This window comes from Filicampus tigris, chromosome 17 (assembly GCF_054856515.1).
Source record: "Filicampus tigris isolate MCC_2025a chromosome 17, RoL_Ftig_1.0, whole genome shotgun sequence".
In the NCBI taxonomy this organism is placed as follows: Eukaryota; Metazoa; Chordata; class Actinopteri; order Syngnathiformes; family Syngnathidae; genus Filicampus; species Filicampus tigris.
Window position 1 is genome coordinate 5247169 of NC_141233.1, and position 14263 is coordinate 5261431.

The 14263-nt window shown below is 40.5% G+C and overlaps 1 protein-coding gene across 3 annotated transcripts; it reads left to right on the forward strand.

The window, feature by feature from the left end:
• The first annotated feature begins 55 nt into the window (after positions 1–55).
• Positions 56–7248, forward strand: ruvbl2 (RuvB-like AAA ATPase 2). Of its 3 annotated transcripts, none has more exons than XM_086013331.1 (14): positions 56–186; positions 1154–1208; positions 1320–1375; positions 2747–2888; positions 2973–3102; positions 3178–3244; positions 3938–4044; positions 4151–4244; positions 4383–4601; positions 4726–4844; positions 5841–5960; positions 6038–6167; positions 6668–6782; positions 7100–7248. In XM_086013331.1, the coding sequence occupies exons 2-14, from the start codon at positions 1154–1156 to the stop codon at positions 7123–7125; spliced, it is 1380 nt and encodes a 459-aa protein (XP_085869457.1). In that variant the 5' UTR covers positions 56–186; the 3' UTR covers positions 7126–7248. The 3 variants fall into 3 exon arrangements, with proteins under 3 accessions (XP_085869457.1, XP_085869459.1, XP_085869460.1); XM_086013333.1 differs by lacking the exon at positions 56–186 and adding an exon at positions 213–254; XM_086013334.1 differs by lacking the exon at positions 56–186 and adding an exon at positions 676–704.
• The last annotated feature ends 7015 nt before the right edge of the window (positions 7249–14263 follow it).

Consider the following 14263-nt stretch of genomic DNA (forward strand, 5'->3'; position numbering starts at 1 on the left):
AATGTAATCCAGGATAAAGTGAAAAAAAAGAGATTAGTCTGTTGTACACTTCGTGTCGGTAGAATGCAGTCAACTTCCTGTTTCAAAATCAAAACCGACACTTGTTTCTCGCCGGACACATAGAGCCTGCGCACCTCACAGAAAGAACCGCCGCGTTCACACGTTTTAACAACTGCCACCGTGCAGGTGAGCTTTGCTGCGTTCACACCATACACGCTCAGAATCACTTAACTTTCCCATAGTGACACGTCGATGTGCGTATTAACAGGAAAACGCTGTTTTTGCCCAACAGCGTGCCTTAATTTGCATGTCACCGCTCTACGGGATTATAAAGAAATGAATGAAGCTAATTTGGCTAGTCCGCTAACATGAGATCCGATAGAGCTGTTGAGAAATCAGTTGATTATTAATATTAAATACGTCAACATAAAACAAAAATTCACGTATATTCCTGTTGGTAGACGTGTTGCGAATAGCCAGTCTTAGCACGTTGTTTAATGCTATCTCTTTCCCACACCTGTGTTGGGACGTTCAATGTAAGAGTCGCTATGACAACCAGAGTGGACAAAGGAAACATCAGGCCCACTCGACACAAAGCGTGGACATTATTTGTGCTCAAAGTTAGAAGAGTCACTGTTTAGTTAACTATAAATATTTGACACTCATATGTACAAGTACAGCTTCGCAGACATCAGATCGTTTAGGTAGGGCACATCAAAAGACACTGGACGAGGAATCTACGTCACTTTGCGTTTAGTTGTGTTTGGATACATTTATTACTGTTGTAGTGTTGCTGATGCTTTGATTACTTTAGCTGCATCCTATCAGGGTAAAACAAAACGAATAACATGTAGTAAAGTCAATACCTCCACTCGACAAACAAAAAAGCATTTTCTTTGTGAAGGCAGACGTTTTGGTTGAATGATTGTTTTTAATCTCATGAAATGAGAAATGAGTGCAGGTGTATCCTGATGTTGAGGCCAGGGGTTACTTGTTTTAGTCCTAGTGAGTCTGAGCTAAACATGGACATTTTGAACCTCCTGTATGCACTTTATGTGAACTTTATTTTATTTTGTTATTATGATTTATTTGTTAGTATTATTTATTTAATTTTTTTGCGCATCTCTCGTCATTGGCCTTGTTCTTATTACAGATGGCGACTACTAAAGTTCCAGAGGTTCGTGACATCACACGGATTGAGAGAATTGGTAATAATTTGGATTTCTAGAGACACTTGAGTACAAGCAGTTGTACATAAACCACAGTTCAACGGCCTTATACGACCATTTTTATTTGTATTAATTTTATTTTGTCCTTAGGTGCACATTCTCACATCCGTGGCCTCGGTTTGGATGATGCCTTGGAACCAAGACAGGTGAGAACATTACACACATTACCACAATCCTCAACTATGGGTAAAAGTAACTATTTCCTAAAACAGTTTTGATGTGCAACAGTAGTTTAATAGACTTCCTCGTGTATGGCGATAATAGCTATTGCAAATGTGGTAAGACACAACCAGAGAACCCCTAAGTTGAAGCGGCACAATTAGTTGCAGACACGAGAGGACAGTAATAGTGTGCCATTGCACAAAATGTGGTGGGAGTGGCTATGGAGTCCAGTGTCAAAGAGCCATATAAAGAATTGCTCTAATAATTTTTTAAATTTTTTTTTACAGCATATATTTTATTGAAGAACACCCTTTAATAACAGATGTTTTAAAGAGGAAGTCAAACATTTGCTTTACAATAATCTATTCTATGCGGCCCCACTATTCAAAACATGGCATTCTGATTGATACTGCATTTGTGGAAAATGAGTTAAGCAGCAAAATCCACCGGTTTTTAGCCATCTCAGGGGGCGGCTATTTTTTCACTTTCTGTTGACTGAACATGACATCACTGTTGCTCAGGGCTCAGGTAACAACCAATCACGGCTAACCTTTTTTCTGAAGCTGAGCCATGGTTGGTTGTTACCTGAGCCCTCAGCAACTTTGGTGTCATTTTTAGTCGACAGAAGTGACAAAATGGCCGCCCCTTGAGAGGCTAAAAACGGATGGATTTTACTACTTAACTCATATTCCACAAACACAATACCAATCAGAATTCTGGGTTTAGACTAGTAGGGCTGCATACAACATATTATTGTAAAAAAAAATGTTGGGGTTGACAACTAGACTAGCAACTATGGTGTCATTTTCAGTCAACAGAAGTGACAAAATGGCCGCCCCTTAAGATGGCTAAAAATGGATGGATTTTACTACTTAACTCATATTCCACAAACACAATATCAATCAGAATGCTGGGTTTAGACTAGTAGGGCTGCATACAACATATTATTGTAAAGAAAAAATGTTGGGTTTGACAACTAGACATTCCATGCTTTGTAACAAAATAAAAAAGGCTAACTTCATCCACTTTGCTACAGTTGCTTCTCGATACAATTAATCAGCAAACAATTCCGCACAACCAACAGATTTATTAATGATGAATTCATTGATTACCATGCATATCACTATAGATTATACAAGAATATTCAACGTTTCAATTCAGTCAGAAAATCCTGTTTACTCACAAAATAGTGAGGGCCTTTTATTATTTTCTTGACAATGTGCAGGGACTTGTGTTAAATCTGGCTTCCGGCCTCTCATCCAGTATCAGCTATTGTGGGCGCCAGCTCACCTGCGACCCTCTTGAAGGCTAGCAGCACAGAAAATGGATGGATAAATTTTACTGTTCCCTTGCAGGTGTCTCAGGGGATGGTTGGCCAGCTAGCCTCCAGACGGGCAGCAGGGGTCATCCTCGAGATGATCAAAGATGGCCACATAGCTGGCAGGGCAGTGTTGATTGCAGGCCAGCCCGGCACTGGAAAGACTGCCATCGCCATGGGTGAGAGCTGAAGAGTAGAGTGGATGAGAGTGTTGCTCTATCATTGCACTTATACACCTGAGCTAAATAAAATTTCACGCCCAGGTATTGCTCAGAGCCTCGGCCCTGACACGCCCTTCACAGCACTGGCCGGCAGTGAGATCTTCTCTCTGGAGATGAGCAAGACGGAGGCACTCAGCCAAGCTTTTAGAAAAGCCATTGGAGTGCGCATCAAGTGAGTGAGCTAACATGCAGACCGTCATTGTTTGAAATGCAGTTGTCGTCATGCATAGGTGGCTTTCTATTACAGGGAGGAGACGGAGATTATTGAAGGAGAAGTCGTAGAAATCCAGATTGATCGACCCGCCACTGGAACGGTGCGTCAAGTAAACTTTTACTCGCCGCAAACTGGAGTGAAGCTCATAAATATAGAACAATCAAATGAAAAACATTAATTACAGTAGTAAATGGAAAAACACAAACCCATCGCTTGCGTTTGAGCTCCTCTCCCGTGGCACATCTCAGTGTTTCTTCAGTGCTGCATTGCAAGTAGAGTGAGTGGGTGCGCAAGACAGGAAAGTAGTGAGGAAAAAAATTCAGGGAAACAAGTTTTGGGTGAAAATATTTCTTTATTTTCTTTCCTTGAAAACAAGAAAACAGCTTAGAGCTGTTTTGTTTTTAATATAATAGTGTACTGTCTACTATATTTTTTTCTCGACAGTGCGACTCAGTTGTATTGTTTATTAGGTATATGAAAAATGACATAATTTTTATTTGCAAATTAAAAACAACAATCTTACCTTTCATGTGTTTAAACTTTTGAAATCAGAATGCATAGTCTTTGTGAATCAGATTGAAGGAAAACCTGTTTTCACTGGTTAAGTGCCTAACTAAACATATCGTACTTCTGTGTTGGAATAGATAATATACGATTTTGTCCTCCCTCTCCCTGCTTATTGCTTATTTTTCTCTACTTCTTTAAAGTGAACCATTACTTTTGTTACAGTGAGAGGAAAATGACAACTTTATTACAAATACCTAAACAAAAAAAAACATACCTGATCTAATAGGGTGCCAAGGTGGGAAAGTTGACGCTAAAGACTACTGAGATGGAGACAATATATGACCTGGGCAACAAGATGATTGACAGTCTCAGCAAAGAGAAAGTTCAAGCGGGGTAGGTTTATTTTGTTGGCTTGTTTTTGCTCTTACAATAGTGTGTCAAAAGTATCCCATCACTCAGGCCCGGTACACTTTTCCCACTCTTTCCTTTTTTCTCCCAGTGATGTCATCACCATCGACAAAGCCACCGGCAAGATCAGCAAGTTGGGCCGCTCGTTCACCAGAGCCAGGGACTATGATGCCATGGGAGCTCAGGTACTAGTGAAAGATTTTGGATTCACCGCACAAAAAGTCTTAACGGCCCATCTATGCTCAGGATAGTTTTATTGTTTTATGGAGCACAGCCATCTGCATGAAACTATTTCAACTGTAACCGTAATGCTTTCTTTGCAGACCCAGTTTGTGCAGTGTCCAGAGGGTGAGCTGCAGAAGAGGAAGGAGGTGGTGCACACGGTGTCCCTGCACGAGATCGACGTCATCAACAGCCGCACTCAGGGCTTCCTCGCTCTTTTCTCCGGAGACACTGGCGAGATCAAGTCGGAGGTCCGCGAGCAGATCAACGCCAAAGTTTGCGAATGGCGAGAAGAAGGCAAAGCGGAGATCATCCCAGGGGTACGCTGCACGTTTATTTCGGAGCACGTTGTCCATGTGCATTTTGCTCGCCACAACTCATACATTATGTGTATGGTTATTATATCACTGACCTTTCACACTTTTTTTTTTTTTTTCTCCCCAGGTGTTGTTCATTGATGAAGTGCACATGCTCGACATGGAATGTTTCTCCTTCCTGAACCGTGCCTTGGAGAGTGACCTGTCCCCTGTTCTCATTATGGCCACCAATAGAGGCATCACTCGGTATTCTTGTTTCGTTACCTTTTTTGTCATCGTCTAATAGTCCGAACAGATTAAGTCATGTTTCATTGTCAGAAGTAGATGTGGTCTGTTGACGACTTAGAAAACAGCACATGTATAAATACTAGGGACGTCACAATATCGTGATATCGCAATATTAAAATTTCCACGATATATCGTTGTCATGTCACGATATTAATAGCAGCAAATCTGTTTAAAAGCCCAAGTTGTTTTCAATTTGTGCTGTTCCAGCACCCTCTGGTGGTTAGTTTATTAGTGCAGTTTAAGTGCCTCAATATTTGGTGTTTGGTTATTACTGGTCATTTATATACATTGAGGTTTATGTTAACTGTACTATTTGAAATATATGTATAATTAGGACCACAGCTAATTAACATTATATAGAGACATTTACATTCAACTGCTCATGTTTATTTTATTTGTATTTCGTGTTCTACAGAATCCATGCACACACCCACACAACCAAATCAAACAGAAATGAAACATTAGTGGTCATATGAACAAAACTATGTTCTAACCATAAAAGGTTCCATAAATCAGTCGTACAAGCACATATTGTTCAACATCGCCGTCGGCCTGCTTCAGCCGAACACATAGTGAACTACGTAGACCATGATACTTTGCGCTGCTGAGCTGAGCCTATTTCTTTGTGAATGCTGTTATTATGTACAAAAACAGATATGTTCTTTTTTTTAACATGAGCTCTTTTTCCTTTTTTTTTTTTTTTTTCTTTCAATATCGTGAGCTTTTATACAGTATGGTGAGCTTTTTATATATCGACAATTATCGTCTCGTGAGGTTCATATTGTGATATTATCGTATTGTGGCATTTGGATATCGTGACATCCCTCATAAATACATGTTGTTTTAACATTTTATTTCAGTCCCATGCTTTTGAGTGTTTTTTTTTTTTTTTGCGTGTTTCCCAGTATCTTAACCCAGAGGCCAGTTGTTGCTTATTCCCTCTTTTCGTCCCAGCATCCGTGGCACAAACTACCAGAGCCCTCATGGCATCCCCCTGGATCTGTTGGACCGCCTGCTCATCATCGCCACCTCCCCTTACACCGAAAAGGAGACAAAGCAAATCCTGAAGATCCGGTGAGGATCTTGGATCATATTTCAGCAATTTAGCACTTAGCATTTAATCAAGTAAGACTACATTTTGTTATTTCCAGGTGTGAGGAGGAGGACGTGGAGCTCAGTGAGGAGGCTCACACGGTCCTGACTCGCATCGGCATGGAGACGTCACTGCGATACGCCATGCAGCTCATCAGCACGGCTGGTTTGGTGTGTCGCAAACGCAAGGTGAGTCTACCTCATGCGCTTAATTTGAACTTCTCTGAACTTCAGAAAATGCATTTGTTCAATGCTTCAGTACGATTTGCACAAGTTCTAAGATAAATGGAAAAATGAATTGTAGTTTTTTGATCCATGAATTGACCAATACATTTGCTGGTTCATTTGGAATTCCTATCTATTTAAACTCTCTTTAAGTCCTTTTCCTCATGCTGTTTACATTTTGACATCATTAGATCAAGCTCATGTTTAAGAATTGGTCAGCAGGCATCAAACAGTCTGTTTTCAAGGGAAAGTGACCACTGAGCTATGAGTGTCACAGTCTCATCAGCAGCTTGCAACAGATTTACAAAGAGTCACAGAAAGGTGTCGAACCTGTGCAGTTTTAGACAAGGTCAAATTAAGTTGACTTGTAATAGTGCATTTTAGGTTCCCACTATCCCTAAGTTTTTGTGAATAATGTTATCATTGGATTAATTGTTTCTGTGTGCGTGTTTTGTCATCCATAGGGCACAGAGGTACAAGTGGAGGACATAAAAAAGGTTTACTCCCTCTTCCTGGATGAGGCCAGGTCTTCTCAGTACATGAAGGAGTATCAGGAGTCCTTCCTCTTCAATGAAACGCGTAAGCAACATGCAATTTTGCTACTACATAAGAAAAAGTGAAATCAAAGCAAATCATCTATAAAGACAGATACATTCTCTGCTAGCTGTAGAATCTTCAGACTTCTACATTTTTTTATATACCTACAAATTTTGTCAGTCAATATCCTTTTTTCCCCCTCGCAACAAGTAGTGTTTTATCCCTCATTATAGTATACATTTCATGTTCTTTCATGAGATAAAGTGATTGACTTTGTGAATCTTGGAAGTACTTCACATTCAGAGGTTTTCTGAATGGTGTGGGAAGTTAACAATATACATCTGTTCTGTTCCCTGCAGAGACAACTCAAATGGAAACCTCGTAATGAAGAAGACGCGTTTTCTTTCTGTGTCAATTTTTAATGTTTGTCCATCTTCAACGCAGTTTGTCTGTTCCAAACTTTTTCTTCAATTTGAATTAAACAGCAATTGACTGAGTTGCAATATTATTTTCTTGTTTGCGATTGTCTGTTTCCATTCTCTATTTTAATAATTTACATAATTTGTACACATAGTCCAGATAAAATATGAATTTAAAAGAAAAATCAAAGACAGTATTTTTCCTCCTAACCAAGCAGTAGATTGAACAGGAAAACCTCACCCCAAGTAACAACATACTTGCTGGATTTCTCGACATTTATGTTAAGTTCACCTTTACCTTTCATTGTTTTGAGCATTTTGTCTTTATGTTCATCTCAGAGGCCTTGTGACAGGTATAACCTTTCCCGTGTCTTCTTCATTCGAGTGTCATTACATGGTTTTTATTTGAATGAAAACATTAAACTGTTTTTACAACTCTTTGTTGTCTTGTCTCAAAGCCAAACCACCCACCTTAGTTGGTGTTGTTAACATTGACAACCCTTTACAGAATGATATTACATGTGTGTAAATATATATGTATATCTATGTATATATATGTATATATATATATATGTATATATATATGTATATATATATACATATATATATATATATATTTATATGATATATTTACTGAACAGCAACAACACACCTAGTCCTATTTGATGAGTTGTAATCCCCATTTTTTCTGTTTCTTAATATTTGAGCAACAAAATGGCTATAGCGTCCAATCACATTACAAACTTAACATAAACCAAGAACCAGATTTGAATCAGTACTTCAATTACATAAATTGGACCGCAAACCCATTACAGTACAACAGTACTGTACTGCAATTCTTGTGACGTTAATTGCAGTTTCAATCTACAGCCACACGATGGCAATCGTTCACAGCTGAAACAAAGGTGAACGCCTGCAATAGTACACTGTACACAATAACAAAATCCATCCATTATCGATACCGCTTATCCTCACAAGGGTCGCGGGCGTGCTGGAGCCTATCCCAGCTGTCTTCGGGCAGTGGGCAGGGGACACCCTGAATTGGTTGCCAGCCAATCGCAGAGCACACAGAGACAAACAAAACATCCACACTCACACCTAGGGGCAATTTAGAGTATCCAATCAACCTACCATGCATGTTTTTGGAAGGTGGGAGGAAACCGGAGTACCCGGAGATAACCCACGCAGACACGGGGAAAACATGCAAGCTCCACACAGGGAGGCCGGGGCCGGGATCGAACCCACAACCTCTGAACTGTGAGGCGGAAGTACTAACCAGTCGACCGCCGTGCCGCCCACAAAAACAAAATCGTAAAATATAAAAAAAATGCACCAAAATAATAAGCAAAACAAGGCAATCTAACGCATTTCATTTGTTTGACAATGACGTGTTAGTGTACACACTCCCGTGTATCTGTTTTTGTGCTGACAATGGCCCAAATTTTCAGCACCAGCGTGTTCTTGCTAATTCACTCAGCAGGTGAGAGAATTCCTCACACCTCTCTTGGCTCTGAACCATGAGTCGCTATACTTATCCCATCAGATCATGGTATAGGTTCAAAATGTGCTCTCTTTATCCTCAACAGCCCCTCAAAATATCCACACACTCTCCTTATTCTCCCCCATTTCCTCTTTTTGTGGTGATTTTACAATCACGCTATGGCTATGTGGTTCAATTCAAAATAACAGTCCACTATGCTATTATAAGCGGAGCGTTAAAACCCAATGCATGCCATTTTTCCAATGCATAAAATGTACAACCGCTTGACGTGCCGCCAAATGTCCCCAAGTTTAGTTTTTTGAAATGGTCCACTTCTGTCGGTTTTGGCAGCATCATTCGGTGTGTGACGATTTTATCTGTGTAGTGTGCTGTGTTGGTGTTTTAAGTACTCCACACACTATAAGAGCATTAAGACGTGCTGTTTTTTTTTTCTGGTCTTTAAAAAAAAAAAAATGTACGTGTGTAACTTACTTAAGTGAGCTGAGACATTTCTGGAAATCTATTCATATGTGTGCTCACCAGAGCAGGGCTAGATCTCTTTCATTACCAATTATAAAATAAACCAGACCTGTCTGAGTGTAAGCAGAGCGTCTCCTACACGGACGTTAATATTTAATGTTTAGTGTTTGGTGGGAGACATTTGTGCTGCTTATGTCCCATAAATCTCACTCAGTCCCACAAGGCTGCTATCGGCTGCAGCCTTCAGCACTCGGCCAGTTGAGGGATTGACTGCTTGGTCTAATGAAGGAAGACATTTCTGTTGTGTGTATAATAAGATAAACATTGATATTGCTTGTTACTGCATTCACAGCACTTAGTGGCCTCACCTAAACCATTAATGCCATTAATCATAAATGTTAAACCTGCTCAATATTTACAATCACACACACACACAAACATCACCTTGATATTTTTTTTCCTTGGCATGTGTGGGTAAATATTGAACAGGTTTGACAAATACAATTGTAGGCCAAAACCTGCTAATATTCATCCCCAATATAAGTATGTGTTTACCTCATTAAAACCACCAACTTAATGTTTGCTGTAGCGACCCCTCTTCAAGACCCCTCGAGGGGTCTAACATAGGTGTGAGAGTTGGAAAAACATGCACTAACACAAAAGATAACCATTGCAAACAAAAACAAACAAACAAGGACTGGCTACATCACCAGTAGCCAGCCCAAAACACACAAAAACTACCACGTCACTCGTAGTCAGCCAAGTCCACCAGCAACCAAGTCCCTCTTAATTGCTTGCTGGTGAAGACACCTGAAAGTAATTGACACAATTGGTTACTCTCCCCTGCTCTGATTGGATGGCTGAACTGGTGACAAAGGCCACCAATCAGAGAACAGCAGGGGAGCGCAACAACCCCCCACCCCACCACACACACACGCGCGCGCACGCACACGCACGCACACGCACACGCACACACACAACTTAAATGACCAACTCAACGTGTGCCGTAACATTTGCAGATGCCAGTCAGCTTTGCTCTGTCCACCCATTCATCCATCCATCCATCCATCCATCCATCCATCCATCCATCCATCCATTATCTTCCGCTTATCCGAGGTCGGGTCGCGGAGGCAGCAGCTTCAGCAGGGAAGCCCATACTTCCCTCTCCCCAGCAACATCTTCCAGCTCTTCCGGAGGGGTCCCAAGCCGTTCCCAGGCCAGCCGAGGGACATCCTGCAGTCTCTCCAGCGAGTTCTGGGTCGTCCTCGGGGTCTCCTGCCGGTGGGACATTCCCCGGAACACCTCAACTCTCAACGCGGAGGAGTAGCGGCTCGACTCGGACACCCTCCCGGATGGCCGAACTTCTCACCCTATCTCTAAGGGAGAGCCCGGACACCCTGTAGAGGAAACCCATTTCGGCCGCTTGTATCCGAGGTCTTGTTCTTTCGGTCATGACCCACAGCTCGTGACCATAGTTGAGAGTAGGAACGTTGATCGACCGGTAAATTGAGAGCTTCGCGTTTCGGCCGAGCTCCTTCTTCACCACGACAGACCGATACAGGGTCCGCATCACAGCAGACGCTGCACCGATCCGCCTGTCGATCACCCGTTCCATCCTACCCTCGCTCGCGAACAAGAAGCTTTGCTCTGCTGACCTGTGTATGCCATGATTTTAGTAGATCAGTTTAATTTACTTAGACCCTGTACATATACCATCACTGTCATCCTTTAAAACGGGAGCATGTTTCTGTGGTTTGTTACCAGCTCTGTGTCAGTTTCCGCAGGCTACAACGCATGCACAGCATGCTAACACGTGGTGGCATTTTGCCTACTGAACAGATTCGGGAGACTCTTTCTGCACAACAGGCTGGCCTTTGCAACATTCTTCACATCACCAAACCTCCCAACTGTGCAGGGAGGCATCTGCCGCATCCAAGCCTTTTTCACGGCAGACCAAGTCAGAAAAACACACAAATGTAAATACTGGACATAAACACGTAAATGTAACTACACCCATATTTGAACTTACACACTCCCCACCCATGGTATTAGGTTGAACCTATAAATAATGAATAATTATAATTGGCATATTACGGTAAACTAGAAAATGCCATTTTTGGTGAAATTGCATGTGAATGCTGGAATGCTGAGGGAAAACATAAGGAATCATGTTGAATGATATGGAATCAAAGGGATTGATATGAAATGATGTTGAATATATGGACTCTACTATGTGGAATGATATTGGTTAAAAAAAAGTGCAATATTTTCATGAAAACTGTGGAATGATATTGAGTGATGGAATGAGGTTGAATGATATGGAATGAGGTGGATAAATATTGAAACAAATGTGCAATATGTTGGTCAAAAATGTGGAATGATATGGAATGATATTGAAATATGTGGAATGATATTGAATGATGTTAAATGATACTGGTGAAAAATGTGCAATATGTTGATGAAAAAGGTAGAATGATATGGAATGATATTGAAATATGTGGAATGATATCGAATGATGTTAAATGATACTGGTGAAAAATGTGCAATATGTTGATGAAAAAGGTAGTATGATATGGAATGATATTGAAATATGTGGAATGATATGGAATGATATCGAATGATGTTAAATGATACTGGTGAAAAATGTGCAATATGTTGATGAAATAGGTAGAATGATATGGAATTATGTGAAATGATACGTATTAGTGAACAATATGTTTGTAAGAAATGTGGAATTTTCAGTATGTTCCACGTTTTTGTGATTTGAATAAGATGAACATTTTGAATTTCAAATGGGAATGATCTAAACCCGGTTTTGTTTTTATTGTTTAATTGTTTTATTGTTATTGTTTCATGTCATCATGATAATTGAAATCCATCCAACCTTTTCCTACCACTCATTCTGTTCGGGGTCACAGGTGAGCTGGAGTCTGTCCCAGCTGACTTTGCACAAGCCAATCAAAGGGCGCATATAGACATAGACCGTTTACATTCACATCCGCACCTATCAATCAATCAATCACATTTTATTTATATAGCACTTTTCATACATAAAAATGCAACTCAAAGTGCTTTAAAACATTCAAAGCAAAACATAGAATTATCTTCAATCAAAAGAAAAGATAAATTATTTAAAAGTTGTTGAAAGCCAAACTAAAAAGGTGTGTCTTGAGCTTCCTCTTAAAAATATCAACAGTCTCTGCAGACCTGACATCCTCTGGCAGGCTATTCCAAAGGTGAGGACCAAAATGGCTGAATGCAGCCTCGCCATGCATTTTGGTCCTCACCCTTGGAATAAATAAAAGGCCGGCGCCAGAGGACCTCAGGATCCGCGAGGGCTGGTATGATAAAAGCAAATCAGATAAATAAGATGGCCCAAGACCATTAACACATTTATAAACTAATAAAAGTACTTTAAAATCGATCCTGAAACACACAGGGAGCCAATGCAGCAATTTCAAAACTGGCGTAATGTGCTCCCGCCCTCTGGTTCTCGTCAGCACCCGAGCGGCTGAATTCTGCAGTAGTTGCAGTGGTGAAATGCTCTTTTTCGGGAGGCCAGAGAGCAGGGCATTACAGTAATCTAAACGACAGGAAATAAAGGCATGCATCAGCACTTCCGTGTTAGCCTGAGAGAGAAACGGGCGGACTCTGGCGATATTCTTAAGGTGATAAAAACCAATCTTGGTTACATTTTTAATATGAGGAATAAAACTGAGCTCAGAGTCAAAAATGACGCCAAGGTTCTTCACACAGTGTGAGGGATTAAAAATTTGTAGTTTTGGTAAAAGCTTCTCTCTCTGACCTTCAGGACCGATAACTAAGACCTCAGTCTTGTCCTCGTTGAGCTGTAGGAAATTATCTGCCATCCATGACTTGATATCTAAAATGCAATTTAAAAGGGTATCAATGGGTCCTGTGTCATCAGGAGACACGGCAATATACAGCTGCGTGTCATCAGCATAGCTGTGAAAGCTGATGCCGTGTCCCCTGATGACATCCCCGAGGGGAAGCATATAAAGATTAAAAAGTAAGGGGCCTAAAATCGAACCTTGAGGAACCCCACATTTAATTTAATGAGTTTTAGAGGAACAAGTATCCATACTTACAAAGAAATATCGGTCTGTGAGATAGGAATAAAACCAGTCAAAAACAGTACCAGAGATGCCCACTAGATTTTTAAGTCTATTTAATAAAATTTGGTGATCTACTGTATCAAAAGCAGCGCTTAGATCCAGTAGCACCAAGACTGTGAGTTTTCTCACGTCTGCAGTGCACCTAATATCATTTAAGATCCTTAAAAGAGCAGTCTCCGTACTGTGGTTCATCCTAAAACCAGATTGATATTTCTCCAAAATATTATTTGTATTTAAAAAATGATTCAACTGGATGAAAACCAGTTTTTCTAAAATCTTACTTAAAAACGGTAAGTTGGATACGGGTCTGTAGTTATTAAAAACGCTCGGGTCAGAACCGCTCTTCTTCAGAAGGGGCTTCACCACCGCCGTTTTAAAGGCAGCTGGGAAGACGCCTGTCTGAAGAGAGCAATTGACTATATTTAAAATTTGTTCTTCAAAAAATCCATAAAATGTCTTAAAAAGAAATGTGGGAATTGGATCCAAAAGGCAGGTTGTTGGGTTTACCTGGGAGAAAACTCGAACAAGTGTCCTTGCATCAACCAGGGCAAAACTTTCCAGTGTTTCCTCATGTAAATATGATTGTCCGGGTTTATTAAAACTTGTGTTTTGACGGGCTAAAAGACTGGATCTTATGTCATCGATTTTACTTCTGAAGTGGTCTGCAAAGTCCTCACAGAGAGCATCTGTTGGTCTCTGTGGGGACTTATTAAAATCAGAACTAGTTAAAAGTTCAAAGGTGGAGAAGAGAACCCTGGGGTTGTTTTTATTGACTGTAATGAGGTTTGAGAAATAGGAAGATCTTGCCAGTTTTACTGTTTTATTGTAAGATTTCAGTTGTTCGCATAAAATTTCATAGTGTACTGTAAGTTTACTTTTTCTCCACCTCCTCTCTGCACTCCTGCATTTTCTCTTTGATATTTTGATAGCATTGTTTCTCCACGGGGGTACAGTCTTTGTTTTTGTTGTTTTAATTAAAAGTGGAGCTACTGAATCTAATGATGATTT

Excerpts from the sequence above, each read along its gene's own strand:
- ruvbl2 (XM_086013331.1), top strand. The coding sequence starts at position 1,154 with ATGGCGACTACTAAAGTTCCAGAGGTTCGTGACATCACACGGATTGAG. Across the intron at positions 1,209-1,319 it reads CACACGGATTGAGAGAATTG|GTGCACATTCTCACATCCGT; the intron begins GTAATAATTTGG and ends TTTTGTCCTTAG. Across the intron at positions 4,602-4,725 it reads AAGCGGAGATCATCCCAGGG|GTGTTGTTCATTGATGAAGT; the intron begins GTACGCTGCACG and ends TTTTCTCCCCAG.